This window comes from Epargyreus clarus, unplaced genomic scaffold (genome assembly GCF_041222505.1).
Source record: "Epargyreus clarus isolate Ecla_fem2 unplaced genomic scaffold, WU_Ecla_fem_2.2 ptg000032l, whole genome shotgun sequence".
In the NCBI taxonomy this organism is placed as follows: domain Eukaryota; kingdom Metazoa; phylum Arthropoda; class Insecta; order Lepidoptera; family Hesperiidae; genus Epargyreus; species Epargyreus clarus.
The window spans coordinates 1,828,370-1,855,781 of record NW_027332237.1 but is presented as its reverse complement, the minus strand read 5'-3'; the positions used below and the strand labels follow the sequence as shown (position 1 = coordinate 1,855,781).

Here is a 27,412-nt window from a genome sequence, read left to right as displayed (position 1 = left end):
GCAGTCTTCAAGAAACTAATCGTCAATGCCAATAGTAGCATATGTGCTAAGGCAATTACATATCTTCAAAGTTATAGTGCAATAACTTTAAAATCAAATCCGGAACTTTACTAGCAGGCTATCAGTGCAACATCGTAAATGTCGGCAATCGTTATTCAAAGTGGAAAACTATGTGAAGCAGTCCTCTTTAGCTATCACAGTAATGTTTATGTGCTAAAGTAATAAAGATTAGACACAACGGTAAATGTTTGTAGAACAAACAAAGGAAAGCTAACAAAAAGTAATTGCGGTAATTGATCAGAAAGCGAAAGCCACTTATCTGAGAAATTTCAACGTACAGAATGTTTAGTGACTTACTTCACATCACGAAGAAAATAAGGTAGCACGAAAAGAGTGAAGAATGAGAATTGTTATTGAATTTGAAGGCACCTCCCAATCAGGTGTATTCGCAGTCAAAAATTGACCGTTGACTGTTTACATCCCTTCGGTAAGCGCGGGTCTTCTGAACTTTCCTGTCGGCGGAGTCAACAGCGCTCTCAGCAAGTTGATACAACTCGCCGTGGGTGGCAGTAGACTTTATCGTAAACAACGCTCAGAGTCAGCCACCTTCGGCAAACGAATTAGTTAGCCGAAGTCATCAGATGGAACAAACCCTAAATCTTCAAAGGAATAAATGATCATGAATAACCATCACATTCCTGTGGCATGGAATTTAGCAGCCCACCCTAAAGATATGGGTTCCGTCTTCATGTGACGAAAGTTATCACGAATCCCACGTAAATTCTCTACAGAAACTCGTGATAAATTCTAAAATTAGAAACAATATTGGATCCGTGGGATTAAAAACTTAATCACATAGGATCGAACTAAATTTTAAAGAAATACTCTTAAGTTGAACTGTACAAAAAATATATTACCAGTTGCAATTTTTATAGTCTTTGTTCGAAGTCAAAGAACTGCTTTACTTCCTCGTAATTTTTTGATAACTCAAGTTTTTATCGCATATTAACAAATTTATTTTAAGCTGTAGAAATAAACGGGTAGAAATAACTTCGTTCAATATAATTTTGATTCCGAGACTTTCAAAATGAAAAACATGATAAACATAACCATCATTTTTTGAAAAAGATAATCTAGTTTCTATGGCCTAATCCTTCTAATTATGAGAGGAGACCCGTGCCCAGCAGTGGGACAGTAATGGGTTGATGATAATTCTATTTTCCGGTAGTACTCAACATACATCAGCAAATGCACTTCCACAGGACAAACTACCCAAAAACTAAGAGAATTCCAGTACATTTTACTACATTCACATACAAATTATGGCCATTTTGCCAAGACTTACGCAACAAAGAGGTCGACGATGCGTTTAACTGTGACATTGGATGCATAACTGGCTCAATCAGGACTGAATTAGATTCACTATTGAATAAGGCTCGACTGCATGTGCAAAGGATGTTTAATTTGGCGCTGATTCAATAAGGAAGATGCTGATAAATGACGTCATAACACAAAAATCCATCGGAATTGAAAGTAGCCGAACTGGATGGATAGGTTCAGGCTTTATAACATGCTTAAACTGAGAAGCAAAATTAATGAGACAATATTATGATAGCACATATTGCCAAGATATGTATTACTATCTAAAATGGATGGCATAGTTCGTACAACGACATTGTATAGTATCAGAAAGGGTAGATAAGAGCATTCAGAAATGAGAATTCATAATTATTTCCTGAGAAAAAATCAAAACTTGAAATAATAACCAAAATATGTGTTTCTTTAATACCCAAATTTGCATGTTTGCAAAAATGCAAAGAGAAGTCAGATCCTTATAATCATGAACAAACTAGTATCATAAACATGATGAGAATACAAGGCAAAAATGGTAGAGGATGTTATTATATGGGAGTTTTTACCTTGAAGGAAAATGAATATTTATAATGCACACCATAATTTTATAGCTCTCATAGTGAATACACTAGCATGTAATCCTCTCAGGTGGGTCATTAACGGAATCTTAACGCTACGTTAGCTAGCACATCTCATCTTGGACACTAACGCCATTATTAATAATCAATCTATCCTTTGTTTCGTCAACCAAAGATCGAAATTTGACTGACTGAAATTTGACACTGATATTTTAATGATCATGAAGTTTTACACTTAATTGTTACTAATTAATCCATCCAACATTTCGTCTATAATAAATCAACATTTGACAATTTCTTCACACAATAACTAGGTATAGGCAAATTTCGATCTTAGGTAGGCAGAACTTCTATAATCTAATAGATTCTAATAAACAGAAATTGTTAAATTTCGACCTCTGGACAAACACTGGACGGATTGATTATAAATAACGAGCGTGTCAATAGTCAAAGGAAACGGAGCTTAGCCGATTTTTACATATATTAACGGAGTAGCAAACTAAACTTAAACTTTAAGAAATTTTCTCCTACCCTTCAAATTAGATCACCTTTAAAATAGCGTGAAAGTCGAGCCACGAAGAATCCTATCATCTCTACAGTAGTGAATGTAAGTATCGTTTTCTGAATTTGCATATGACAATTAGACAAATGACACCGATTGCACTCGCCTAATTAGACGTGCAGCCCACTTTTATTTCTTAGTAAGTGCATTACTTTTATGCATCTCATGCATGCAAAGTAACCTAGTCATGCAATGTTTTGATATAATATTATTGTAACTTTTTTAAGTATGAAGAAGTAAAAGAGCTTGAAGTGCAGTTATTGATAAGTGATTCTGCCTCCCTTGAACATCTGTAATCAACCCCAGATAAGATTAGTCATACCTGAAGCTGGCTACAGATGCATTGCTACTTTTTTAACCCTGAGGACTAAATTAGAATGTCTTAGATAAATATGACTAATAGGGACTATGTTCATAAGATTTGAGAAGTATAGGAGCTTGCATTCCACTTGATGTTAAGTGGCCATTGCCACCCATGGACATCTGAAACCAACTCCATATAGAACAGGATTTACTTGAAGACAATCGAATATGTAAGAACTGGCAATACTTCCGAAGGCTAAGATAGTCATACTCAATGCAGAAGTGCTTCACGCTAGAAATTGGTGTGAAAATTGTAATGTATAACAATTTCTAATATTGATAGAAGCATTTAGAAACAATTGGGAAGACATATGTATGAACCAATAAACTTGCAACATACATACATAGCATTGTACATAACATAGACATATGGATTCCTTTGACGCAGAAGAAATAATGATGCTATTCCTAACTAACAAATGAATATTTAACCATTAAATATAAAATTATGTCACAAAAGATATAAATAGTGACAATTGTTATTATACTTGAGATATCAGTGGCCATTTTACACAGAAAACTAAACACGAGATAAACCCTACAATGAGTCAGAGTTAACTCATATGATTATATTGGGAACATTACATCCGTTGAACAATGAGAAGATTATTAAACAGTATGCTTTTTTAATTAAATTGATGTATATTTGAGAATATTTTTAAACATCAAATATATTTTTAAGTAAGTATTTTGAGTTTAGTTCTTGATTGGGGACACACCCAATGTTTAATTCCTAATGGACAAACATTAAATTTTTGGGAAAATCATTTTGAGTATAATTGGGCAATCTTAATTTTGGGTTTAATTTAAATCAAATTTGATTGAATCATTGTAAATTTTTGACACATGAAATAATATTTCAGTTTAAAATCTGTGCAATTAAGACATGCAACATTTTTAGAAATGTTGTCAAATAAGTATGCATGGTCAGCATAATTTTTATAAATACATGCTTATGGTAAGTAATGACTGCAAATCGAGAGTTTAATAACGATTTTTAAAAAACAGCACAGTGATTATTGACATAGTTATTATAAAATAAATACAGCAAGACAGTAAATAGAAGTAAGAAAAAAACGTAAATTGTTTGCCTAATTCTTTTAGAATAATAATTAGTTTTAGTACTACAAATGGATATAAATTATTCCATAATCGCACAGCATTAACAGAAAACTTAATAATAAAAGAAAGTGGTAAAACTCCTTGCGATTTCTAGAGTCATCCCTGGCACACCTATTTCTCTCTTTAACTACAGTAGTAAGTGCTGCTGTGTTCTGGTTTAAATGTGGAGAAGAGATAGCTTATATGAAGCATTCCAACAGAGTCCTAATTGATAGCAACAGATCTGTGGCCGATGTCAAGTGTAGATGTCAAGTGTATGTAGGACTAGAATACTGGGGTTGATTATAGATGTCTAGGCAATAGGTGCCAACAACCAACTGGACTACATGCTTGTATGATACATAGAAATCTATAAAGAAATATAAGTTATGTTCCATTGGATATAATAAACTTCCAATGTCCTATTAAGTGACATTTGAGGTAGGTCAAGGACTGAAATTCTGGTTTGAAATCTGGTTGTAAATTTAATCCAGAAATTACCAGTCAAATTTTTGCTATAATATGAAATGTTAAAAGAATAAACCTGTATGAATGAATACAGAGAAATCCTAAATCAGTGAAACAAAGAAAATGTGCTTTTAAAAAACAAAAACAAGAACAAGTTATTTTCTCACATAATTCTATGGGAAATGCATCATTGTTGTAAGAATGGTTTCTGGTTATAGAATAACAATAACAGACCACACCCATTCCACAAACAATTGTATTGTTTTCAAACTGTTAATTTGAAGGTTATGTTTACATACTGAAAGTTTTGTAACTTTATAAGAAAAGATAATATATAATTCTTAGTCAGGAGGTATATAATAACGGTAGAGGTGGTGAATTTAATTAAATGAATAAATGATTTGTAATAAATGCATTTACATAATTGTTCTCTTATTATATTAGAGAATAAGGATGTTTGAAACATAACCTCTTATTGAATTGTTTTAATAGTGGATATGTAAAATGAGATATATAAAGAGATACTCAAAAAGATTACATATTACAGACAAATTAATAAATTAGGCTTCAAATAACAAAGTTGGTTTGTTGTCATTGGGAAATATGATAAGATTGTTATAATGAGAGATCAACGACCATTTGTTGATAGCGACGTAATAGAACTTGTAATTACGACACTATCAAAACTTCGCCCGGGAAGTAGTTTTACTCGGAAGCGGCAACTTAGTAAACAAAACACTTGGGCGGAAAAACAACCAATTAACCCAATTTTTGCCCGGAATACGCTAGAAAAACAGTGTTAAAGAACTCTTAGACGCAGAATAGTCTAGTCAATAACATTTAGCGCTACTTTTCGCTCCATTCAGGACAATGAATCACTGACGACGACCAGCGAACTAAACTTCGCAACGTTGCGGTTAAGTTATTTGCACTCAAACTTCGACAAATTCAAGTTACATGGACAGTTGCACGTATCGTGGGAGTTCACGTCATCAACTTCTGAAACGTCCAACGAAGGCGAAATTCAATAGGCGGCACATGTGGGGGACGCCATTCCTCAAGCACCTTCCTTGGTATCAAAATGACAAGTCTTTGTTGAAGAAATAACCGTTTAAGGCACCAATTCACATCTTAACAACGAACACATTGACGCACATTATCTTACTAACTTCCATTATTACCTTAAAACTATAATACGACTCCAAATACAACACGATTTCTAATAAAATTTACTAATTTCCATACCTGTGAATGCGCTCTCAAACGCAAGCTGGTCACGTGACCTCCTAGTGGTGTACCATGTTCAACGTTACGGTTCAAAGAATGGCCAGTTTTATTGCCAAAATATTTTTGGCGATTGCATAACGTAAGTTACTTAATGTACTGACGCATAATATTCATATTTTCTTTGCTACTTTCAGGTAATTTATCGAATAATATTATTTATTTTTATGGAAGACGAAATTACGATGTCGTGATTAGTTACTCGGTTACGTGATTTTGAGTGCAAATCTATATATAAAAAAAATATTTAAAATATAATATGCTTTATTCCATCCGGAATTTTATCTTTTTTCGATTAAATAAACTATTTAATCTCTTATTTCAAACGATTATTCGTTTGAAACTCGATAACTTGATATATCGATTTTACAACATCAAATAGATGATGTAAAATCACTCGTTATCGTTATCATATATGTGTGTTTTGAACAGACTTCATTTAATTTTCTTAAATAAATGGGCTATATTCCATTATAATGTAAAAAAATCAATATATTAATTAAGTTACAATAATAGAACTTTATTAACGTAATATTTGTAACAATATTATAATCTGTAGAAAACGTTCAAATCTCTGAAAAATACATTAATTTGTCTTACCCTCTGGTGAATAAACTAGGTGTCAAAATTAAGAAGGTCATTGAACTTAAGTTGGCTATGCATTGTCCATTAGGTATGCAAATACCCTATAAGTATATTATTTTAAGTGGGGTAAGTATAATTGGATTTTATTAATTTGCTGCAAATCCAATAGATACGTAAAAATGTCTTTACTAACGTACGAAACACCATGGTTTAACCGGGGCTATATTTGTAAGGTATCTGTGATTAACTTAAGATTAAACTCTTATCCAAAAGCTCCATATGTATCCAAATACTCCTATTTACAGAAGTCCATGGCACAGCATCCTACTCTTAAAATAGTATACAGCTGAGATAGCATTGTTGATATTGGAAAAAATAAGTATCATGTAAAGATTTTTAAATCCTTCGCCTTAATAGTACGTAGTAAAAGTTGGTAGGACCAGTATGGTTCAGGTACCACAGCCACACCTATTTCTATTGTGAAACAGTTCTGCTTTTCGTTGGAAGGTAAAAATGCTTTACATTATATGAGGTGACCATCTCAGATGCAGTGACCACTTACCACCATGTGGACTCCATACATGTCTCTTTAGGATTCCTTTTTTGGCAGCACCAGTGAAGTTCGATATTTTAACTGAATTGTTATTCTTAATTCCCACAATTGGCTACAAAGATATGCTCGTGCAATTATATAGATTCGATATGTGTATTGTGCATCGCTGCTGTGCAAGACTTGCACTAATATACAGGGGCTCTATGTACCATAGACAAAAGTGTAACCACGGATTAAAATACAGGAATCCATGCGCGTAAAATATATATTAAAAATATGTATGACATTCACAAATGACAACATAAATAGGAATCATTTTTTCCCGCTAAAATAGAAAATAGCAATTTAAAAATAAGTTTTGATTATTCTGATATTTTATCTTTGATACTGACCCAAAAACTGAAATTGATTGGACCAACAAAAAACAAACCGTCTTAATATTACTCCAGTAGTGCTACCTTTATATAAATCTTCAATTTTTCATCGAAATTCCTAATTAGTGCTCATTTTAATGTCGCTGTTAGAAGACGTATTTTTGCAAGATGAGGCGAACGAAGCCGAGCAATTGGAACGAGTTATTGAGGGCGATGAGTTTGAGGAGAGGCGGCGTTCAGACAGCGATGAAAACAGCGAAAAAGAGGATGAAGCAGGTATTATATTCCTCTTCAACTAATTGGGTGCTAGAATCAGTATGGTTCGATCTGGGAGGTAGCTACTAGCACTAGAAATAGTTGTTGAAGTGCTAAGCCTATTGGTAGTGATGGTTACAGATTGAATGGGCAGCAGGGACTAGTTTCCATCTGCTGTACTGCATTCTTGTTTGCTCTACTCTTCACCTTCAGTGAGTGTTATGATTAATAAAAATACATCATTTTTCAGAGGAAGACAAGAAACGAGTTGATCCAACAAAGCCCAAATCAGTTAGGGTAATAAAAAATCCAAGGTTCATTTTGAACCCAGCTCGGCTGACAGGACCCAGGGGGATTCAAGTCATACCAGATCATTTCAAGGACTTCAAATTCAAAGGTAACTTAAAACCCTAATATAACCATTTTTTTCAGCATAAATGTTAAATTTTGGAAATCGTGCAAAAACTAGTATAAAAAAGAATAGAAGTGTCTAGGAAGGTCTCTAGAAGAAAGTTTCCTGGGAAGTAATGATCCAAATCAATTAAGTTGGAATATCTTTGTGACTTATTTCACTATAAAAGATATAAAACTATAAAAATCAAAACATAGTACAAAATGTTTAAATTGTTCTTTAAATATAAGTATTTATTTTGTTTCAACCCAGGTAAAGGTCATGAAAAAGAAGATTTGGACTTGGTGTTGAAGAAGCTGGAACATTGGGCATACAGACTCTATCCAAAATTCCAATTTGAGGACTGCTTAAAGAAAATCGAGGCACTTGGTAAAAAGAGACCAGTTGCTGTAAGTTCATTTTAAACAACGTTATCTAGTTTGTTAACAAGAAATAAATATTGTGCTTAGAAGAGGTATTGAGTTGCTGAGTTACAAATCAGTAGTTATAACAGTACTGACTGCAAAGGCAATCCATCAATGTTTGATTTATTTGGAGATATCTGTATTGCCGAAAATATGGATTACTTATCCATATATGTTGGAACCATGGATTGCCTTCAGTTCCATATGTAACATCTTTCTGTAAAATTGCCAAGAGTAAATTGTTACACACATTGTGAATTATGCTATTGAAGTTTCCAAACATCTTGCAAATGTATCAATTCCAAATTGTGACTTACAGCAGACATGATTACCTAGCTTGGCATAAGCAAAAAATACTTCTTTATACATTATATATTAAGTAATAATAAGCAATATTTACTTTTAAACTTAAAATAATATTTCTACAGGTTCACCTTCACAAAATCCGCTCAGACCAGTTTCTTTCCGAGGATACAGTGGTACAAAAAGACTCGAGTGACGAGGACACCCCAATGCCGCAAGAGGAGGATGAGTTTGACAAATTACTGCAACAACAGATTGAACTGGCTAGGTCTACACCTGGACCCAACTCGGCTAAGAAACCTGGTCTTGGTGGCACTAGTCCCCTCCATGATAATAGGTGTGTATTATTATATATAGGTAGCAATTGAGCATTCAGGACTTTTATGGTAAGGGGCTACTGCCCATGGACATTTGTCCAGCCAGAAGTATGTATTGCTATACCTTAGCACTATGTTCCCTTTATTAGTGACTTTTCCAGCAGCAGGGCAGCACTTAATACTCCTATTATATAGGCAGAATCAAGTTATAATAAAATTCTAAAGGTTAAGCAAAAAATTTCATCAGAATAACTAAATTTTCTTTCAGAATAACATCTGTAATGATGCCGAAAGCAACATCTTCCCCATCAATTAATGAAGAACAGAGAGAAAGAATGCTTAGAAGCAGAAAATTGGCTGAAGAAAGACGGCTTGCTAGACTTAAAAACGCCACAACTACAAATAACATTATCAATAACTCAAGCTCTCAACCAGTTATCACTGAGAATGAACCTACAGTAAACAGTTCTGAGAATAAAGAATCAAATGTAGAACAAAGTACTGAAGGTGTAAATAAAGATGATATAGGAATAGTAAGAAAGCATAACAGATCTAATGTTATAGACAGTTCTGATGAAGAAACTGTCGCAGAAACAAATATGTCTATTACAGTTGATGTTCATAATGTTATCAGGAATAACACTGAAGACAATAACAGCTTAAGAGGTTCTGAAAATAATAAAGGAGTATCAAATGATATTGATGACAAATTACAAGAGCATGAAGATATTATTTGTAACAGTAACTCTAATACCGACATGAATAATAGCATTAAAAATATAGATACAGATAATGTTATACCAGAAGGTAGTAAAGAAGTTAAGGAAAATAATGAAAGTGAATTTGATAATGTTTTAAATACTGAACCTTTAGAAGTGACTGAAAAAACAAGTACTGAAAATTCAGGAGATATTGAAACTATTGAAGTGACTAAAAAAACTAATGCTGAAAATTCTGGGAATATAGAAACTATTGAATTGACCGAAAAAACTATTGCAGAAAATTCAGGGGATATTGGCACTATTGAAATGTCAGAAAAAACTATTGCTGATAATTCAGGTGACATTGGGACTTTAAGGTATGATGATTCTGATATGGATATCGATAAAGATGCAAGAAATACTTCTGATAATAATGGAGAAAATACAGCAGCAAACAATTCTAATTTTAAAGAAACTATTGATATAAGAAATGAGAATGAAACAGAAAATTCTTCAGAAAAAGCAAGTAATGTCGAAAATAAAGGTACTGCAGCTGAAGATGATATTGAAGATATAATGGATGTAGATTTTAGTGAAGATTTCTAAGATGTTCAGAAAAGTAAATATAACATTCATATACAGTTTTCTACAATCGTTATTTGGTATCTATAATTGGCCACAAAGTGACCAAATATGCCGATTTATCTTACTTTGTGTGTGAACTAGAAGTGTAGCTCTATTTTATCTACCTTGATGTTTTAAAGTTGAACTTTGTGGTATTTATGATATTCTAATCCAGTGTTACTAAATAAAATATATTCTCAAAATAATGTTAGTTTTTATGTATCGATTTTAATTGTAATGTTACAGTTTTATTTATCAAGTACTTGGCTATTTAGAGCTGGACTAAAAATATTACTAAATAATAACTTCTGTTCTAGAAGAAAATTGCCTACACGAATTCATTATAACTATTATTATGAACATTATTTATATTAGATTTACTCATCGTTTTAGTATAAGGATAAATAAAAAAATCTCAAGTAAAATTTACAATTTATTCATGATGGTGCAAATGAAAACAATTCTTATCACAGTACATAAACAATTGATTATAGCATGCTAATATCAATAACTTGAAATACCTTATCACTTACAAAATGCGATGATCTTTGTATTGTTTCATGTTGAATAAACAAAAGGGTTATATTAATAATGGAGATTGATTTATAAATCTATGAAACTAAAATATCACTAACAAAACAAAATGTATGTTCCCTTTAAGGCTTGGCACTCACTGAGCGTCTTTCAGCTACCACCGCGCGTGAACGCTGAACCGCAACACTAGCATATGAAAATATACGTAAAATATAGTTTCAAATTTCATAATACGATTTATTTAGTTGCGATTACCGCTGCACTGTTTCGCCGTGTTTGCGGACGCTACCGCACAGAACTGCGGTTTCTTGAGTTTTTAAATAAAACAGCTATTCCGTGTCCGCGCGCGGTGCGGTTACAAATCGCTCAGTGAGTCCCTAATACAGGCAAGAAATAACTATAATTACAAGGTTACATTTATTATACATTTTACATCGCATTGCCGAAAATGCGTAATATGTGAGCATCTGTTTAAACTAATGCATTATTTAATATGTATTCATCGATTTGCGTCATTTACGTTATAAATGATTCTGCGGTTCAATAATAATATGATACATTACTCAACATTACACATATTATTTATATAAACGATGTTTTACGCTTCTTTTCTTTCACTGCAGTCTTCAAATAACGACATTAGTGGTTCAACTAATTTACATCAAAAACCGCAAGTTTGTTATAAACCAAAGATTTTTACATTAAAGCAGTTTAGCTCGCCTTATAAAATATTATTACACAATATAAAACGTTATTTAAATTTTACGAAACAAACTATTTACATTCCAATAAAGATGAAAAAAATCTAAATGTATACAATGGCTTCATTCAATTTAAAATAAAGTAGAAAAACAATACGAATATACGAACTAAATGAAAAAAATATTTATTGAAAATATAACTTAATATAATTTCATTTAAATTTACATACTGAAGTGTTAATATACATAATAGACTCTTCTGTTATCTGTATATCTTCGAATCACTCAGTTTACCAATATTAATGACTTATAGTCATATGAAAGAAATACATTAAAATTTTACCTTCAAATAAGAATTTAGCACTACATCAATACTTACTCTAATTATGCTAACATATAAATTATATACAATTAATATTTGGTTTGACATCAGTACACCGAGTGTTTGTATATCCCATTAGATTATCTAAATTTCTATAATAACAAAACGATACTTAGGATTTTTTTCTTGTCACGCGTTTATACGTGAAGTATAGTCCGCGCCAAACTGCTAGTCCGCTTTGAATATAGAAATGAGTCGCGTCACAACAGCAAATTGCACACATTAACGGGTAAATAGCGCAGTAGTGTGCCCTTACGTTGCTACGAAGTATATGCTTGTGGTTGTGTTCGACCGCATTGGCTCTCTGACTACACCTGCGCGCAACAACTTCAGAGCGGACTTAAAGTTTGAAGCGGACTATAAATTGCGGTTCCTTTTTCCCGCGTGCGTATGTCACGCAAGATAGGAAAAGTGTGACGCATACCCGCGTGATAGGAAAATGGCTCTTACACTTCAAGGGGCCTTCTCTCTTTTCAAAATCTAGTTGAAAAAAATCAGGAGACTGCAACGAATATTTTTTAAAAAGAAAAATATTTATTGACCTATTGAGTAATGGACTTTGAGTTGGCGCCCAAAATCACCCGAAGTAAAAGTCAATTGTCATTTTCTGTAGCAATGTATTAAATGTAATATTGAAAAATTCATTGTTAATACTTTGCTCCAAACTGAATGTGCAAAAATTGGCCACTACCATCGGGTGATAATTCGGCGGAAATTCATGGTATAAAGTTAGGATGAAAACTACTTCGCAACAGTCCGCTACCAACATGTATTTTAGTGTATTTTACTCGACAAAAGAGAGTTATGTTTTTCGAACGTATGTATGTATGTCTCATTGTTTTGCACGCTCTTGACCACAGGCGTGACTTCTCACTTGTGGGAGCGGCTATATTTTTTTATAAAGTAGTCGGCGTTTTGGTTTAACAATAATTTTCTAGGTTATTTCGCGAAACAGTTTTTATCTTGACTTTATTTTCAAATAAAAACATTTAAATGATGACTTCAAACAATTGAGAATTTAGCTAAACTAGGTGCAAGTTCCATTTCTTAATAAGTCAATAGAAACGTCCTAGAATTAGACACTTGAACATTGTATTAAGCTAATATACTATCTATCTAATATTCAAATGAATACATTCAAATAGTTAAATAGATTAAGATGACGTAAATTTTTATGTACATCTAACAATAATTTCAACAATAAAATTTTGTTGCAGATACTGTTATATTAAGCCATTACATATAGTTGCGTATAAAAAACGGATAGACTCTTTGAGCCATCAGTTCCTTTATAAACGTACCTAATGTCTGGTTACATTAGGTGCGTTTATAGAGGAACTGATATGATAATATGAATTAATTATTATTAGGCTATTTGAATTGCATGCTAACTTTTTTTAAACAGACTTAAATAAGACTAATTATAACTAGCAGTTGTAAATTTATTACATATTTTATATATTTCCTGATTTAAAGTGGCCACTCGCGCCTGTTACATTTGTAATCAATCCCAGATCAAAGTCCTACCTGAGGTAGGTTGAAGATGTGTTTACCCCTGAGGACCTTAAAACCTTTTATAAGTGTCTCCCTTAACACATAGGTATTAACCTCTTACAACCACTATACATACAAAAATCATTTATAATCAACCCCAGATTAAAATCCCAACTGAGGCAGGCTACAGATGTGTTCCAAACCCTAAGGACCTCAAAACCTTTTATAAGTGCCTTCCTTAACACACAGGGATTCACCATCTTTACAACGACTATACAAAAAAACATTTGTAATCAACCCCAGACTAGTCCCAATTAAGGTGAGCGACAGGTCTTACTACCTCTGAAGGCTATATTACAACCTCGTATAAGTGACGCTCACCACATATATATATCCTTAGAACCACTACGCAACAAATCACCCTTTCCACCAAAACCAAACCGGATATCAAACAGTACCTCAAAATCACTACTAAATAATAAAAATAAACAAAACATTAAAAACTGATGCGAGATGATATAATCTTAACGCTAATGTATCTCACACTCTCACTGGCGCCTATTAAACACTATTAATTTGAGAAATACACGATTCTGTGTGTTTTTGCTCTTCCAAAAAAGCTTTGGGCAATGAGGCATTAAGTATGCTTCAGATCTTAGAACTTATATTCAAGTCAATATAAAGCCACATACTATATAAGAAACAAATTTCACATAACAATGTTGATAGATTTGTTAGCAACTGTTCTAATAATAGGCGTTACCTATTCCAATATTTAGGTACTCGACGAACACAGACGAACAAGTGTTTAAATGGTCTATTAGGGAACATTGGGTACTTGCCACAATGCTTGTCCGTTCTCGGACAAAGAAATTTTTAGTCGGTTATGCGTCTGTATTCGTGTGCGGCGTTTACATACTCGTCATTATTGCGTGAGTTATTCGCATTCGAGTATCTAATGTTGCATAATAATTGGCGTTTGATTTTTTATGTATATTGTTTATTTCTCCTAATGAATATGCGGTCTTAAATTCACTATATTTTCCAATCCGTCGAATATAAAAAGTAGCTAGTGCGAATATATCGTGCACATGCTAAGGGTCCCTACACAATGTCGCAATTAGAAAACGTTAATTCACGAACATGTGAATAGACCTTAACTGCATTTCGATTTAAAATAATTAGCTCAGAGCATAACAGATTGTGTAATGAATAGTATCGACTTGAACAACCCAAAATTTTCCACTTCAAGTTAGCCAGAATAAATAACGGGACAAACTTGTCCCTTACTTATAAGTGAAAGCCAATTAATTTGTGTCTGGTATTAAAGAAGCGAAGAATGACGTAAATACCATCCAGGAGACAGCTAGGAAGGACGGACTGCGGTCCACTTCCATTTGATTGCGGGGCTCTTCTGGGCGGTTTGGTTGCGGTTGCGGCTGTTGCTGCGGTTGCGGCTGTTGTGGTTGCGGCTGTTGCTGTGGTTGCGGCTGTTGTGGTTGCGGTTGCTGATTGCGAGGTGCTTGGTTGGCGTTTGCGTTGGGGTTCGGGTTTTCTTCGTTGACAAAAAGCTCGCGGAAGAAACCGATTTGATGGCTGTAATCAAATAAAATGTATACATTTATTTATGTTACTGTGATGCAACAATTTTCTAATATTTAATTTCAAAGTATTTGCTTTAGAAGTAGTAATTTAATTGAATACAGTTACGGGCTTCTCTAAGGGTCACAGCAAATGCTACTATTACCATTAGTAATTCGATCTTCAGCTTTTTCAAGCTGTTAGATGCAGCGATCAAACACTACACGCCATACATATCGGTCGTATAGTCCGCGCCAAACTTCTAGTCCGCTCTGAAGTTGTTGCGCGCAGGTTTAGCGCAGGACACACTAACGCGGTCGAGAGCGTGCAGCGGAGACTGCCGGGTGGTCCCGCGCTGTCTTCGTCCCGCAAATTGTAGATAATTTGCTATTGCGACTCGTTTCTATATTCGGAGCGGACTAGCACTTTGGCGCGGCCTCTACCACATTTCAAAACCTCTATTATGTTAACTACAATCTCAGATCTACTCACAGATACGCCGCAACCGTCAGCATAATGACCAACAGCAGTCTCGCGGGGCTACCGTACAGGTATATGAGCGAGAAGAGTATAGCCAGTCGTGACGCGGAGTATATGTGGTCGAGCCAGTCTTGTTCCTCCTCCTCGTTGGGTTCCGGCGCGGGGGGTGCGGGGGGTGTCTCGGTGGTCGGCGGCGGGGGGGTTGCGTTCGCTGTTGCTTGCCACCTGGAATAATATTAGTATACTTTAATTTTTTTGGATTATCAAAAGATTTTAGGAGTATAGTAGGTATGCATTATTTATTTTTCGAATGGTATATAAATTTAATTTTTAATCATGTATAAAGGTTTATTCTGGTTTGGAGGGTGTGTAGTAGAATAGTAGGCAAGATTTTTTTGGAAGTGCAAAATTAATAAATTAAATACTTAATCATGTTAAGCATGTATTCTGATTAATCTTCTGATCTTGAGGGTGTAATAAGGAAGGTATAATTATGCTAGGTGGAACTTAGTCCTCGTAGGTAAGAAGGCACTTGTGGCCGACCTACAGGAATCTAGCCTTACTTGTGGTTGATTATAGATGTCCATGGGTGGCAGTAGCCACTTACATGACCATGATCTAGTAAATTAAGATGTAGAAAAGCTTAGATCATGATCGTGAAAATATTATAGTCAGACTGAATATGTTTTTATGAGTTTAAAATATCGAGTTATTTAACAAAGCAACAACTTTCTAGATTAACTTCACGTTAAGATACCTTAGGTCAAAGGTCAGTGGAAATCTTACAAAGACAACCATATCAAATACGAAGGTAATTTCGCTTTTAGTTTCTAGGTGATATTGCTGATTATCAATTTTCTTAAGTATATTATCTTTACTAATATCATAAAGAGGAAAAGTTTGTTTGTTTTATTGTAATGAATAGGCTCAAAAACTACTGGACCAATTTTAAAAATTATTTCACCATTCGAAAGCTACATTATCCACGAGTAACATAGGCTATATTTTATAAGAAATATATTTGATAAATAGATTTTGAGGCGGTACAAAGTTTGCCGGGTCAGCTAGTAAAAAATAAAAATGCAAATATAAAAAACATCAAATTACAAGCATAACTCGGCCGGCCAGTATTGTGTACACAATATGGTTGACCTTCACTTGTCAAGATAAATCGTGGTATCTTGTGAAACGTCACGAGCTCACGTGCATATCATTACAAATTCATCTAATATGAACTTATTTTTACCGGTCTTGGTAATATTTATCATATGTATAGTCCGCGCCAAACCGCTGATCCGCTTTGAAGTTGTTGCGAGCAGGTGTAGTCATACAATTTGCTATGGCGACGCGATTCATTTCTATGTTCACAGCGGACTAGCAGTTTTACGTGAACTATAACCCCTACAACCTTAACATTTATGAGGTGTTTTGGACTCCTGGAAATTGTGGGAGTGATGAAATCTTCTAGTTGTTTCATACAATGGAAGCAGTAAATTACCATGCAGCCCAATTAGTGTTAGGTGGTTACTGCTACTCATGGAAATCCAAGTCAGATTGGAGTCTTATAAGATGGATGTCAGACGCATTGTTGCCTTTGAGAACTCAGATATGATGTCTCGTATAAATATCTGTTTTACCACACACTTCAAACACACAGCAACGCTAACACTGTCTTCTGCCTAGAAACATACACTGCAATTGAAACTGAAACTAATTTACCATTGAAAGAAACTTACATGTCAGCGTATTGTTGCATATACCGCATGTAGGCCTGCTGCATCATCAACATGTGATTGGCGAGCGAGGCCTGGTCAGTCGGAACTGGAAGGTACCCCTCCCCGATATTATAGTTCGGATACGGCGGCACACGACCATAGTTATTGACGAACGACGTTAAATAATTCTGCATTTCCACTGTATGGTTCTGGTCGTTCTGCCTCATTTCTGGCCTGGCTGTTTCTGGCCTGGCCGCTGTTTCTGTGGCCGTGGTCGTTTCTGTTTGCGCCGTCACGTTTCTCTTCCGCAAGCCGTCTTGTTCTGGCGTCATTGTCTTGCTTGGCGCGCACACCAAGTGCATGGTATGGCCCAGTTGACTCTCGTATGTTCTCAGCACGTCCTTGAGAACGGTGTTGTCATCTAACAGCTGTCCAGAGTATATGATTTTCTGCTCGTCTGTACTCTGGAAAAAGAAAATATAATATGATTAGTACATGAGTATTGTACACGGTCGGAAGTACATAAAGATAAGTATACAAACACAACTATAATAATGAAATAGATGTTTTTGTTTGATGATTAATTTAATGAAATACAACGATAGGAAATGTGGAATTCAGAATAAAGTCAATACGTGAAATTTTGTTGTTTCGTTGAAGTAAAGTTAAAATAAAAATTGCTTAGTGGTTCGACTCTGGAGGCACCACCGCCACACCTATTTCTGCCTAACAAAACAAAAGTGTGACGCGCTACTATGCCCAATTTTCAAGGGTGTGGTAAGAAGACATCTGATGAGGTCCAATGGGGACCCATTCAGGGGTGGCAAAGCATCTGTTACCAACCTCAGGTAGGATTATAATCGTATCGGGGGTTGATAGATGTCCATGGGCGACATTAGCCACATTTATTATATGAATCTCTAGTTTGTTACTTCAATATCTTATAAAAAAGGATATTTTGATACCAAAATAAGAAAGGTTTCGATTTGTATATTATTGTTACGTGTAATGTCTATATCGTGTAAACAATCGCGGCCGATAGCAGCCATTAGGTCGTTTTACGTCAACGCTTATCAAAATCTTATCTTGATCTTGATAATTTCGAGAACTTTCATCATATTCAAAGTGGGTAATATTTAAATAGTGGAAAAAATGTGATTCTAATTGTAACTAAACATTGTAAGATTCTACGGATAGTAGCACACATACTTAAATCCATAACACAGTAGCACTTAACACGGTGGTGTTTCCATAATCGAATCACGAATTGTTCTACCACATTGAAATTTCATTTTAAAATTCCATAAAAAACATATACAGTATATAAAATGTCGATTGTTGTATTAATAACAAAATAAATACGCAATTTTTCCTCCAGTGTAACGTTTTTAAGTTGATTTTATTGCAATTGCTGACAGGATAAACTCGAATACTGATCAGGTTTGAGGTTTTAAACGTCCATGTCAGACAGATTATCACAAGCATCAAAATATTAGTTTATTTTTCATCTCAAAACCATGACCAACTGATGTAATCAGTTCTATTGGGCAGTGATCTCACGATGACATCAAATTAGGAAATGGCGGTGTCAGCGAAGCGAGACATCGCGCACTGTCAGGGTTACTACAAACTGGCGTTCTTCCAGCGTAGGCGTTTGGTAGACGTATGCGCATCATAGACGTCGCGACGTCGCTTTAAACGCCTACGCTGGAAAAAACGCTAGTTTGAATGAGCCCTTACGACTTGAGGAGATATGCTACTTTTAATACTATTCGTGTGTTAGCGAGGTTTAGATGGTTGGATGACTTGCTGTTTTCTATCGTGGTATTAAAAAAGCGCGTTTCAGAACTGCATTAATCCTACATCGCGTATTTCACGTTTAGTTGCTTCTTGACGTATTTAAAGTTGCGGCGACCGGCGCCCAAACGTTTGCGGGGTAAGAGTATGATTATGGTCAACCCATTACTGTTCCAATGCTAGGCACGGGTAATCTCTCAGAAGAATTAAGGCCATAGTCCACCGCACTGGCCAAGTGCGAATTGGTAGACTTCACACAGTTTTAAGTGCTTTTGTTCTTTAAACTCTCAGGCGCGCAAATTTCTGCACAATGTTTTCTTCCACCCTTTAAGCTAGTGTTAATTATTTTCTAATACGCACATAACTTCTGAAAAATCTCAGGTGCCTCTGGGATGGACCTCGGGTCCCCTGATTGAGCAGCTAGGGCAAGCAGTCTTTTAATCACTGCTAAGTAGAGTTTGATCTTCACATATAAATTTCATGCAACGATTTACGTCGATCGCTAATGGTAAAAGTAGCATGTCTGTTACGACCCTTAGCAAATTCCAAACGACGCAATCTCGACCGTTATCGCAACTAACAAATTGATTGTTAACGCAATCTACATTTTAATTTTATGTGTATTGTTGAATTTTGCTTGCATTGAAATGAAAATAACAAATCACATTTTTGTATTATTTTAAAACCTTACTGTGTAAGTCTAATGTGCTGCGTTGATAAAATAAAGGCGATCTTTTTAATGCTTATAACGCATAATAAATTAAGGTTGTCCCCCCCCCCCCTATATCCATGGAAATTTAATCACAAACATTTAGGTATTCTCGTTATTAATAAATCGATCCACCTAAAATTTGCATACCCAAGGCAAATACTACACAATTTCCCCTTTTTGGAATTGACAAATTTCGGACTATAGTAGGCAAAACAATAGTTAGATTGAATATTATTAATAACAAACGCTAATATGGTTTGGTATGGTTTTACCACCGCGTATATTTACATTTTCAAATAAGGTAAAACTAATTTTATTTTGTGGTAACACACTAATTATTTTGTAATGAGCAAACCAAATTGTTGACGTTATTTTTCAACAGCGGAAAGGAACCACAGACGTGGACACAATATTTATAAATATCGTAGGAAGCCATTCTTGGACATAAATTGCATACATCAATGTATGTAAGGACGTATTAATGACGAAGTGTCGACTTAGCATTGATTCACATTTCATATTCATAAGCGCATTATTGTATTAGGACAGTCTCATAGGTGTTGTGTCGTAGACCATTTTATGTATAAGTAATTAAAAAAATACTGTTCATACAATGTTAAGGAGATCCGAAATAAATAGTTCCTGAAAGTCGTCAAAAAACAACAATGAGATAACTTCTGAAAGATTTTTTCTCTACTTTAAAAATATACCAAATTGAACGAGCTTTTGAATTTTGCATTGTAGACGCATAACGACAGTAAACTTAATTTAATTCTTTATCATAACTAATATTATAAATACGAAAGTGCGTTGGTTTGATTTGTTGTTTATTACGCTTACATGCCAACTACTAAACCGATAGGCATGAAATTTTGTACACACGTTATCAGGTCCAGAAAAGGACATAGGGTATATTTTATACCGAAAATAAAATACTGTTCCCGACATAGATAGATACTTAAAAACCGCAGGTAATTTTAAAAGTTTATGTTTCGTTGTTTGTGATATTCGTAAGATACAGATTCATAAGTTACAGACCATAGTCTCACTGACCATCTCCGTACCCATGCCTGTTTGAGAACCAGCGCCTTACAACGCGACGAATTTTTAGCGATAATTTATTCACAAACATTAAATATTACGTCATACTGCAAAAACTTATCAACATTGCCCCTAATAATTGCAAACCATTACTTGATAAGCACTATGTTGTAACCATTATAATAATGTAGGTATGTGCTATAAACATATTCAATCTTAATTAGAGTTCGATAAGCAATATATAATTGCACAGGTGACTTACACTTGGAACATATCTGTTTGTTATTTAAACATATATTGTTTAATTTACGAATAATTAATATGTTCTGCGGCAGAGTTTACATGAATATTATTTATAGCTAGATTTTACGCAGTTGTTTCGATGTTTAGTTTAGCCTATACTTATAGCTGATGAGTGATATATTATTAGTGATTATGTATGTAAATTGTATTCATATATTTCACACCAGCTTCCTCATGTCTAAGAATCACTCAGAATGTATGTTTTCCACACGTTATTTTAATGTTTCTTCATCTTATAAAACAGAATTTTATAATTTTGCATAACCAACATATTTAGATGTGCTAATTTTTAATCAAAAATTTAAAGGGTTAATTTTTTTAAAGGCTAAAAGTATGAATACATTTAAATATATATTTTTGAGGAATTGAACAACTTCATATTTTGGGCAAAAATATCTTTATAATTAAATGAGGATAATTAATATAAGGTTAATTCTGAAAATAGTAATAAAGAACAAAGTAAAAGAAAATACTAATTATGAAAAAAAAATCTGGTCGTATGTTTACATACATTCATAGAAAAATCTGTAACAATTAGCAACAAATTGTTTCCACTAATTAATGATTATTTTATACTTTAATTTTAATCATTAAAATATTTTTGCACAAGGTTCAAGGTATTTAAGCGCTATACCACTAGCATACTGATTTTTTGCTTAAAATAAATTATTTGTTACTCAATTATGCTAATTAAAAAAAGCATAATTAAGTTGGTATTTCAATATTTATTTGAATTTTTTTTTGCTGGAACAGGTATTTATTGTGAACCTAAAAAAAATTTTGGAACAGATATTTTATACCTGTTGTGCAGGTAAAAAATAGTTAGTAATTAAGAAATACTTATATTATCAATATTCTGTTCCACAAGCTGGTTTTGTTAAGGAAAAATAGTGTAAAAACCATTCTGTTACTTACAAAACTAATTTTGGATATGACAACTGCACTGGGTTATGTATTAGCTGACAAATTATATTTTAACCATGATTTTTAAACATACTTAAATCTCCAGGGGTTTATATTGAATCTATTTATAAACATTGTTCAATAATAACATCCTTACTTTATCTTTAAATAATGTTCACTACATCTAACTTCTTTTTCCATCTTTTACCCTATTATAAATATTGAAAATAGCAACAGAAAGTATGTATATGGCAAAATATAGTGATTTAATATTATTACACTATGATTTTTATTACTTTAGCCCACCATTTTTTTCTCTTACAAAAAAGCCATAACCTTCTGGGAATACTATAATCAATTCCCAATAGAAAAGGAATTGTACCTGATACCACTTTTAAATATATTTTTATTATAATGGTTGAGTTTGATTGTTTAGTAGATTAATTCATTTGTAATTTAGGGTAAATTTATTTACAGATTATGGAAAGTATATGAAAAATAATAAAATCTATTTTTATACTATTTTCTTATACAATGATTTTTTGGGGTAAGTGTGAATGAGAAATAACTAAAATAGTTATGTAAATGATTTTCTAAAACATTATTTCTCATAATTTGACCAATTTCAATTGCATTATATTCTAATTTGGGGTAGTAATATTCTTATTTACAGTTTAAGTTCACAGCTTTGTACCTAGCCATCCATGGACCCATACACCCATGTTTCACAATACATCAACACACATCCTAGTGTAAACAAATACACAATAGAGGTTAAAATTTCAAAATATGTTATTCTAAACTTAACAACTTATGTTAAATTGCATCAAGCAAACATAATAAAATTTATTTTTATGTTTTTTTGCCCCTGTGCTAATCTTGGCAAGAGCTGATAGGTTTTTGGCGGGTCTCATACGCCAATATTAGGCGACAATACAGAGTACACACTATTTTACTCCCAAAAAAATTGTAGGACTCTTGCGTGAAGTTAAAAACCTCAAAAAGCGTGCACATAGGCGGAGTCAGTAGCGGAGTTTAATGAAATAATGAATAACTTACTGGTTTGCTTGGATACACTTCAGAAAGATGCCCTTTGAGCTGTCTTACGGTCCACGAAGATAGACATTCGATATTCTGATCTTCAATTTGCTGGTTCGGCGCCTTCACTATCAGTATTACGTTCTCTGGTATCATTGTTGTTTTTTAATCATCCAGTAATCTCTACTCTTGTTAGATAATACCACTATATACTATAAAACTCACAATTTACACAATTATTTAATTATCTATATCATATAGCGTTAATTGAGAACCAAGGTGATGCAACGTTAACAGGAATATTTTCAACAACGGATCTCTTATCACAATTATGCTACGGCCAAAATAACTCGATTAAACGTAAATAAATATTAAATACTATTATGAACCGAAAATACTAGAGGTCCCGTACTTGTCAATTTAGTATAAAATTATCTGTCGATTTTTCATTGGTCCAGGTGATCAAGATTATTGTTGCATTCCAAGTATTCTCATGGTATTCTCGCAGTTGCTATTGGTTAATAAAGTGGTGGTAGATGATAAACGTGTTTGATTGGTTGTTTCATTCAACACCCAATCAGATGCTCAAATAGTTCTTTTGAAGGAAGCATACGTTATACATTGTTTTCGCTTACAAATTCTCAGTTACTGTAATAAATTTTTTCTTTCTTCTTTTTGTTACACATTTTTCGCCTGCAAGTATGTATTTTTTATAACATTATTTCTATTTCATGTTTTGATTTGATTTAGTAGTTGTTATGATCACATTTTAGATTTAAATTGACATTGACAGGAGTCAGAAGTTGACAGATAGATTACGATGAATACGATGACAGATTTGTATACTGTCAGTTTGCTGTTTGCTGTGGTTGGTTTGTTTGATAAACAATTTAATTGAATTGAATTGGAATACTTTCAATAAATTACACGTAACATTTATATTATAAGCGCTTGCAAGCTAGCAAGCGATTGTTATACACGGGCGGTGTGGGAAGAAAACGTCTGTATGTACGATTCCAATCTAGACGACCAATTTTTTAAAACAGCCGGCAGTATGGGCGTTACTGTGTAAGTAACTTTATAATATTGACTTAGATTAGCAGTCGTAGCATCTCAGAGTCTTGTTGTTAAGCCTGCTATACCTCATCGTCTTATTTAATGTATTAATGTAGTAATGAAATCTGGCAGCAAATGGGCAGCATATAATTATCAGTTTTTTTTTATAATACATGAGTAGCTGACGAGCATGCCGTCCACCTGATGGAATGTGGCTACGGCCGCCCATGGACATCTGTCAACACCAGATAGGCTTATCCTATCTGGTGTTGACAGATGTCCTAACTGAGGTCGGCTTCGGCGAGAATAATTTCCTAAACGTCTCGGAAAAGTATGTGTGCCTTACCACACTCTTCAAATCAGAATATAGCAGCGCTTAACACTGCTATTATTGGGCAGAAATGGGTACGGTGCTGGTGCCACCGGAGTCGAACCACAAAGGGTTCAACCACCTTCAATTCATGCCTTTCAACTGTTATTGAAAAGCAGATCTAACTAACATTTGATGTACTGTACAAGTGATTTGCACTTTAAATTTTTCCAAAAAATGCACATAGGTGTTGAATTGAAAATATTTCTATGTCTGTTAAAATTATTTCAATTCAACAATTAGGTGAGTTTATTTATTTTTTTTGTAAATATTTTGAGATCATATAACTGTTGAAATTATTCTCAATGGCGCTTAGTCGTTAATTAATGGCGGGTAGTCTTTCAAGCATCAATATATTTATGTGTTACAATGATTTATGTATTATGTTCCAGCCTACAGCAGTACCCAGTCCCAGAGAACAGTACAGGGACATTTGTGATAGAGTTGCTCACCAAGAGGATAATGGCCCTGGGTGCTACTCAGCAAGGCCAGTTCTTGGTGGACTGCGAGAGCTACTTATCACATCCACAGATGGGTAAGACTTATTTGAATAAAGACTACATTTTTTATGTGGCATGGTAACATCTATTTCTGCCTTTTAACATCAGGTTTAAGCTAGTCTAAAGTATTGGTAAAGGAACACTTAAATGTTTTAAAGTAGAACCCTCCTGTAGTTAGACTCCAGTTGTCAATGGGTGGCAGTAGCCATTTACCATCTGGTGGACTACATGCTTATTTGCTACTCTTATATATAAAAAAATATATAAGAGGTGACTCAACTTAGTTCTCAGGGGGTATTAACGCATTTGTAGCAAATATATTAGGTGTCAAAGTAGGCTTGTAGAACACAATTTGGTTTTCATATTCTTCTCATTAAACTTTCATTTGACACCCACATCATAATGTTGCCTAAAAATATAAATGGTCTGTTGTACTGTGGGTCCACCATATTTCAGTATTTAGCTCAGTCACTTGGGGTTAGCTGATTTAAAATTCTGTTACAAGGTTTGATTCTCACATACATATGAAATAACAAGGCATATTACATAAAAGCTTGTAATAAATACATTTTCAGGCACAAAAACAGTACACATACTCCATAACTCTGAGAATCCAGCATCTGTCTTTTCGATCCTGGAAAGTGGAAGCAAAACTCTACACGTCATAGCTGATGGACTCTTCGACTTGCTCATGATGAAGCTTTCACACAATTATACATCAAAAAAGCAGACAAAGATAGAGAGCAAAGGTCCCAGGTTCGAGCTCGGTGATTTTTGTGTGAAGCTGGGGTCGGTTACAATGAATCAGACATTCAAAGGTGTGCTGATAGAGGTGTGTATTATAGTTTTTTGAATTGCTATAGTGTTTATAAATTTTGTTCAGTATGTTATTAACATACAAACCCTTTTTATTATCAGCTAAAATAAGAACATATATAGAAGTCATATAGTGTTGTATTTTTATGCTAATATTAAAAATTTTTAACGCTAACACTTTCTACACTCACAGCCCCACACTAGGATTCCCTGTATCGTGGGTGCCATTGGACACACACACATAGACAGGTACACGAACACCCAGACCCAGAAATAGAAATCTAAATTCATCATTTAGATGTCTGTCTAGCCGGGGATCGAACCCAGGACCCTCTGCACGTCAGACCTGTACGACCCGCTCCGCCACGCGGTCTTTTCATATGTAGTGATATATTAGCTACCCATAAAAGTTTATAAAACCACTTTAAAATTACTGTATAAAGTAATCTATTACATCAATGTGATATATGCGACTATTTTGTTATTTACTAGCTAACTTTATGGTTTTGAGTTTGGGTGTCAGTGTTCTAAAAATTTACTCTCATTACCCAAACGCGCCAAGAAGTACAAAAGCTGCTCTATATTTAATAAACAAATGTCTAAAAAAATGTTTTTTTTCTAGGTGGAATATCGACCATGTGTAATGGCGAATGCAGTATGGGGTCTTCTCCGAGAGTTCCTACAGGGTCTTCTTGGACCCTCTGTTCCCGTACAGCCACCACAGCACCTCCTGAGCCGAATGACCGAGATATATACACCAATTGATACCGTCTACCAATATTTAGAACACTTTAGTGCGTACAGAAAGACTACTGGAATGAGAAATGCGTAGTTTTAAGTTTTAGCGTATGTCAAATTTTGTATCTCACATATTTGGTTTGTTATATGATACGGTTTCGAAATTGTGAGTTGAACTCGCAAATGAAGGGTTCCGTGCCAATATAAACATTTATTTTTATATTTTTCCCGCATATTTTGTTTTTAGTATTTGCTATTTTAACAGATATTCTACAGAATTAAGTATGCAGTACACATGTTGTAAAAAATTAAGATCTACCAATTATGATTCTAAAGATAATTTGAAAAACGCTGAAAAATATTGATTTCTTGTATGGGGATTTGTTTTCAACTTTTATATTTTTCGATTTATGATATTGTAGTTGTTATAGTAATAGACACTTAGTAAAAATGTCAACTGAAGAGATAGGGCCTTGTGACAGATAAAGAGTCTTATTAAAAGGGTTCTGATTATTTCCTTTTTGGTATGGAACTCTTACAAGTAGTACAAAAACGGACCAGTAGTTCTTTGTAGCAACAAACTACATACTATCAGTAATACTTTGTTGTTTTCGGAAATTGTTGAAAAATTACTACAAAACGAATAAAACTGTTATGTATAATTAAGTAAGCTAATTTTATTACTCACATTGAGTATGTAATAAACAATTTTTAAAATAAAAATGTTTTAATATTTATGGAATATCTAATTAAGCTAAAACAATGGTTATCTTCCGAAGTAAAATTACTTCTGCATTTTCTTGCGAAATTCCTTTCTGAATTCAGTATTATCATTTGTTACTGTTTTAATGGTCCTACAACCGTTTGTTCGACTCCGGTGGCACCACCGCCACACCTATTTCTGCCTTATAACAGCAGTGTTAAGCGCTGCTGTGTTCTGGTTTGAAGGGTGTGGTAAGGGAGACATACGAGACTAGTCTTAGTCTTCAGAGGTAGCAACACATCTGTGACTGA

General features: G+C 34.0%; 4 protein-coding genes across 14 annotated transcripts in view; 2 read left to right on the top strand and 2 right to left on the bottom strand.

Annotated features, from left to right (window-relative positions):
- lig (ubiquitin-associated protein-like lingerer) overlaps positions 1–5,798 on the bottom strand; it is a 44,647-nt gene extending 38,849 nt beyond the window's left edge. For 8 of the 11 annotated variants that reach the window (XM_073090472.1, XM_073090477.1, XM_073090480.1 and 5 more), the window contains exon 1: positions 5,671–5,798. The gene's annotated coding sequence lies outside the window, so the exon portion shown is untranslated. Of the gene's footprint in view, positions 1–5,275; positions 5,531–5,606 lie in introns of those variants that run through there. The other 3 variants (XM_073090473.1, XM_073090475.1, XM_073090474.1) reach the window with 3 other exon arrangements.
- Positions 5,799–7,159: 1,361 nt separating this feature from the next.
- Positions 7,160–10,833, top strand: LOC140755241 (uncharacterized). Its single transcript, XM_073090484.1, has 5 exons — positions 7,160–7,497; positions 7,727–7,873; positions 8,141–8,277; positions 8,721–8,932; positions 9,181–10,833. The coding sequence occupies exons 1-5, from the start codon at positions 7,359–7,361 to the stop codon at positions 10,217–10,219; spliced, it is 1,674 nt and encodes a 557-aa protein (XP_072946585.1). The 5' UTR covers positions 7,160–7,358; the 3' UTR covers positions 10,220–10,833.
- A 222-nt stretch (positions 10,834–11,055) lies between these two features.
- On the bottom strand, positions 11,056–23,357 carry Herp (Homocysteine-induced endoplasmic reticulum protein). The gene is made up of 4 exons (XM_073090485.1): positions 22,940–23,357; positions 17,146–17,588; positions 15,422–15,634; positions 11,056–14,944 (listed from the first exon to the last, which is right to left on the bottom strand). Exons 1-4 carry the CDS (start codon positions 23,072–23,074, stop codon positions 14,656–14,658), a joined length of 1,080 nt encoding a protein of 359 aa, XP_072946586.1. The 5' UTR covers positions 23,075–23,357; the 3' UTR covers positions 11,056–14,655.
- A 398-nt stretch (positions 23,358–23,755) lies between these two features.
- MED20 (Mediator complex subunit 20) lies at positions 23,756–27,116 on the top strand. The gene is made up of 4 exons (XM_073090296.1): positions 23,756–23,986; positions 24,737–24,879; positions 25,420–25,676; positions 26,283–27,116. Exons 1-4 carry the CDS (start codon positions 23,925–23,927, stop codon positions 26,490–26,492), a joined length of 672 nt encoding a protein of 223 aa, XP_072946397.1. The 5' UTR covers positions 23,756–23,924; the 3' UTR covers positions 26,493–27,116.
- The last annotated feature ends 296 nt before the right edge of the window (positions 27,117–27,412 follow it).

Excerpts from the sequence above, each read along its gene's own strand:
- Herp (XM_073090485.1), bottom strand. The coding sequence starts at position 23,074 with ATGATACCAGAGAACGTAATACTGATAGTGAAGGCGCCGAACCAGCAA. Across the intron at positions 15,635-17,145 it reads ATGCAACAATACGCTGACAT|GTGGCAAGCAACAGCGAACG; the intron begins GTAAGTTTCTTT and ends ATATTATTCCAG. Across the intron at positions 14,945-15,421 it reads CTGACGGTTGCGGCGTATCT|CCATCAAATCGGTTTCTTCC; the intron begins GTGAGTAGATCT and ends ATTTGATTACAG.
- MED20 (XM_073090296.1), top strand. The coding sequence starts at position 23,925 with ATGTACGATTCCAATCTAGACGACCAATTTTTTAAAACAGCCGGCAGT. Across the intron at positions 23,987-24,736 it reads GGCAGTATGGGCGTTACTGT|CCTACAGCAGTACCCAGTCC; the intron begins GTAAGTAACTTT and ends ATTATGTTCCAG. Across the intron at positions 25,677-26,282 it reads TCAAAGGTGTGCTGATAGAG|GTGGAATATCGACCATGTGT; the intron begins GTGTGTATTATA and ends TTTTTTTTCTAG.
- LOC140755241 (XM_073090484.1), top strand. The coding sequence starts at position 7,359 with ATGTCGCTGTTAGAAGACGTATTTTTGCAAGATGAGGCGAACGAAGCC. Across the intron at positions 7,498-7,726 it reads CGAAAAAGAGGATGAAGCAG|AGGAAGACAAGAAACGAGTT; the intron begins GTATTATATTCC and ends ATCATTTTTCAG. Across the intron at positions 8,933-9,180 it reads AGTCCCCTCCATGATAATAG|AATAACATCTGTAATGATGC; the intron begins GTGTGTATTATT and ends ATTTTCTTTCAG.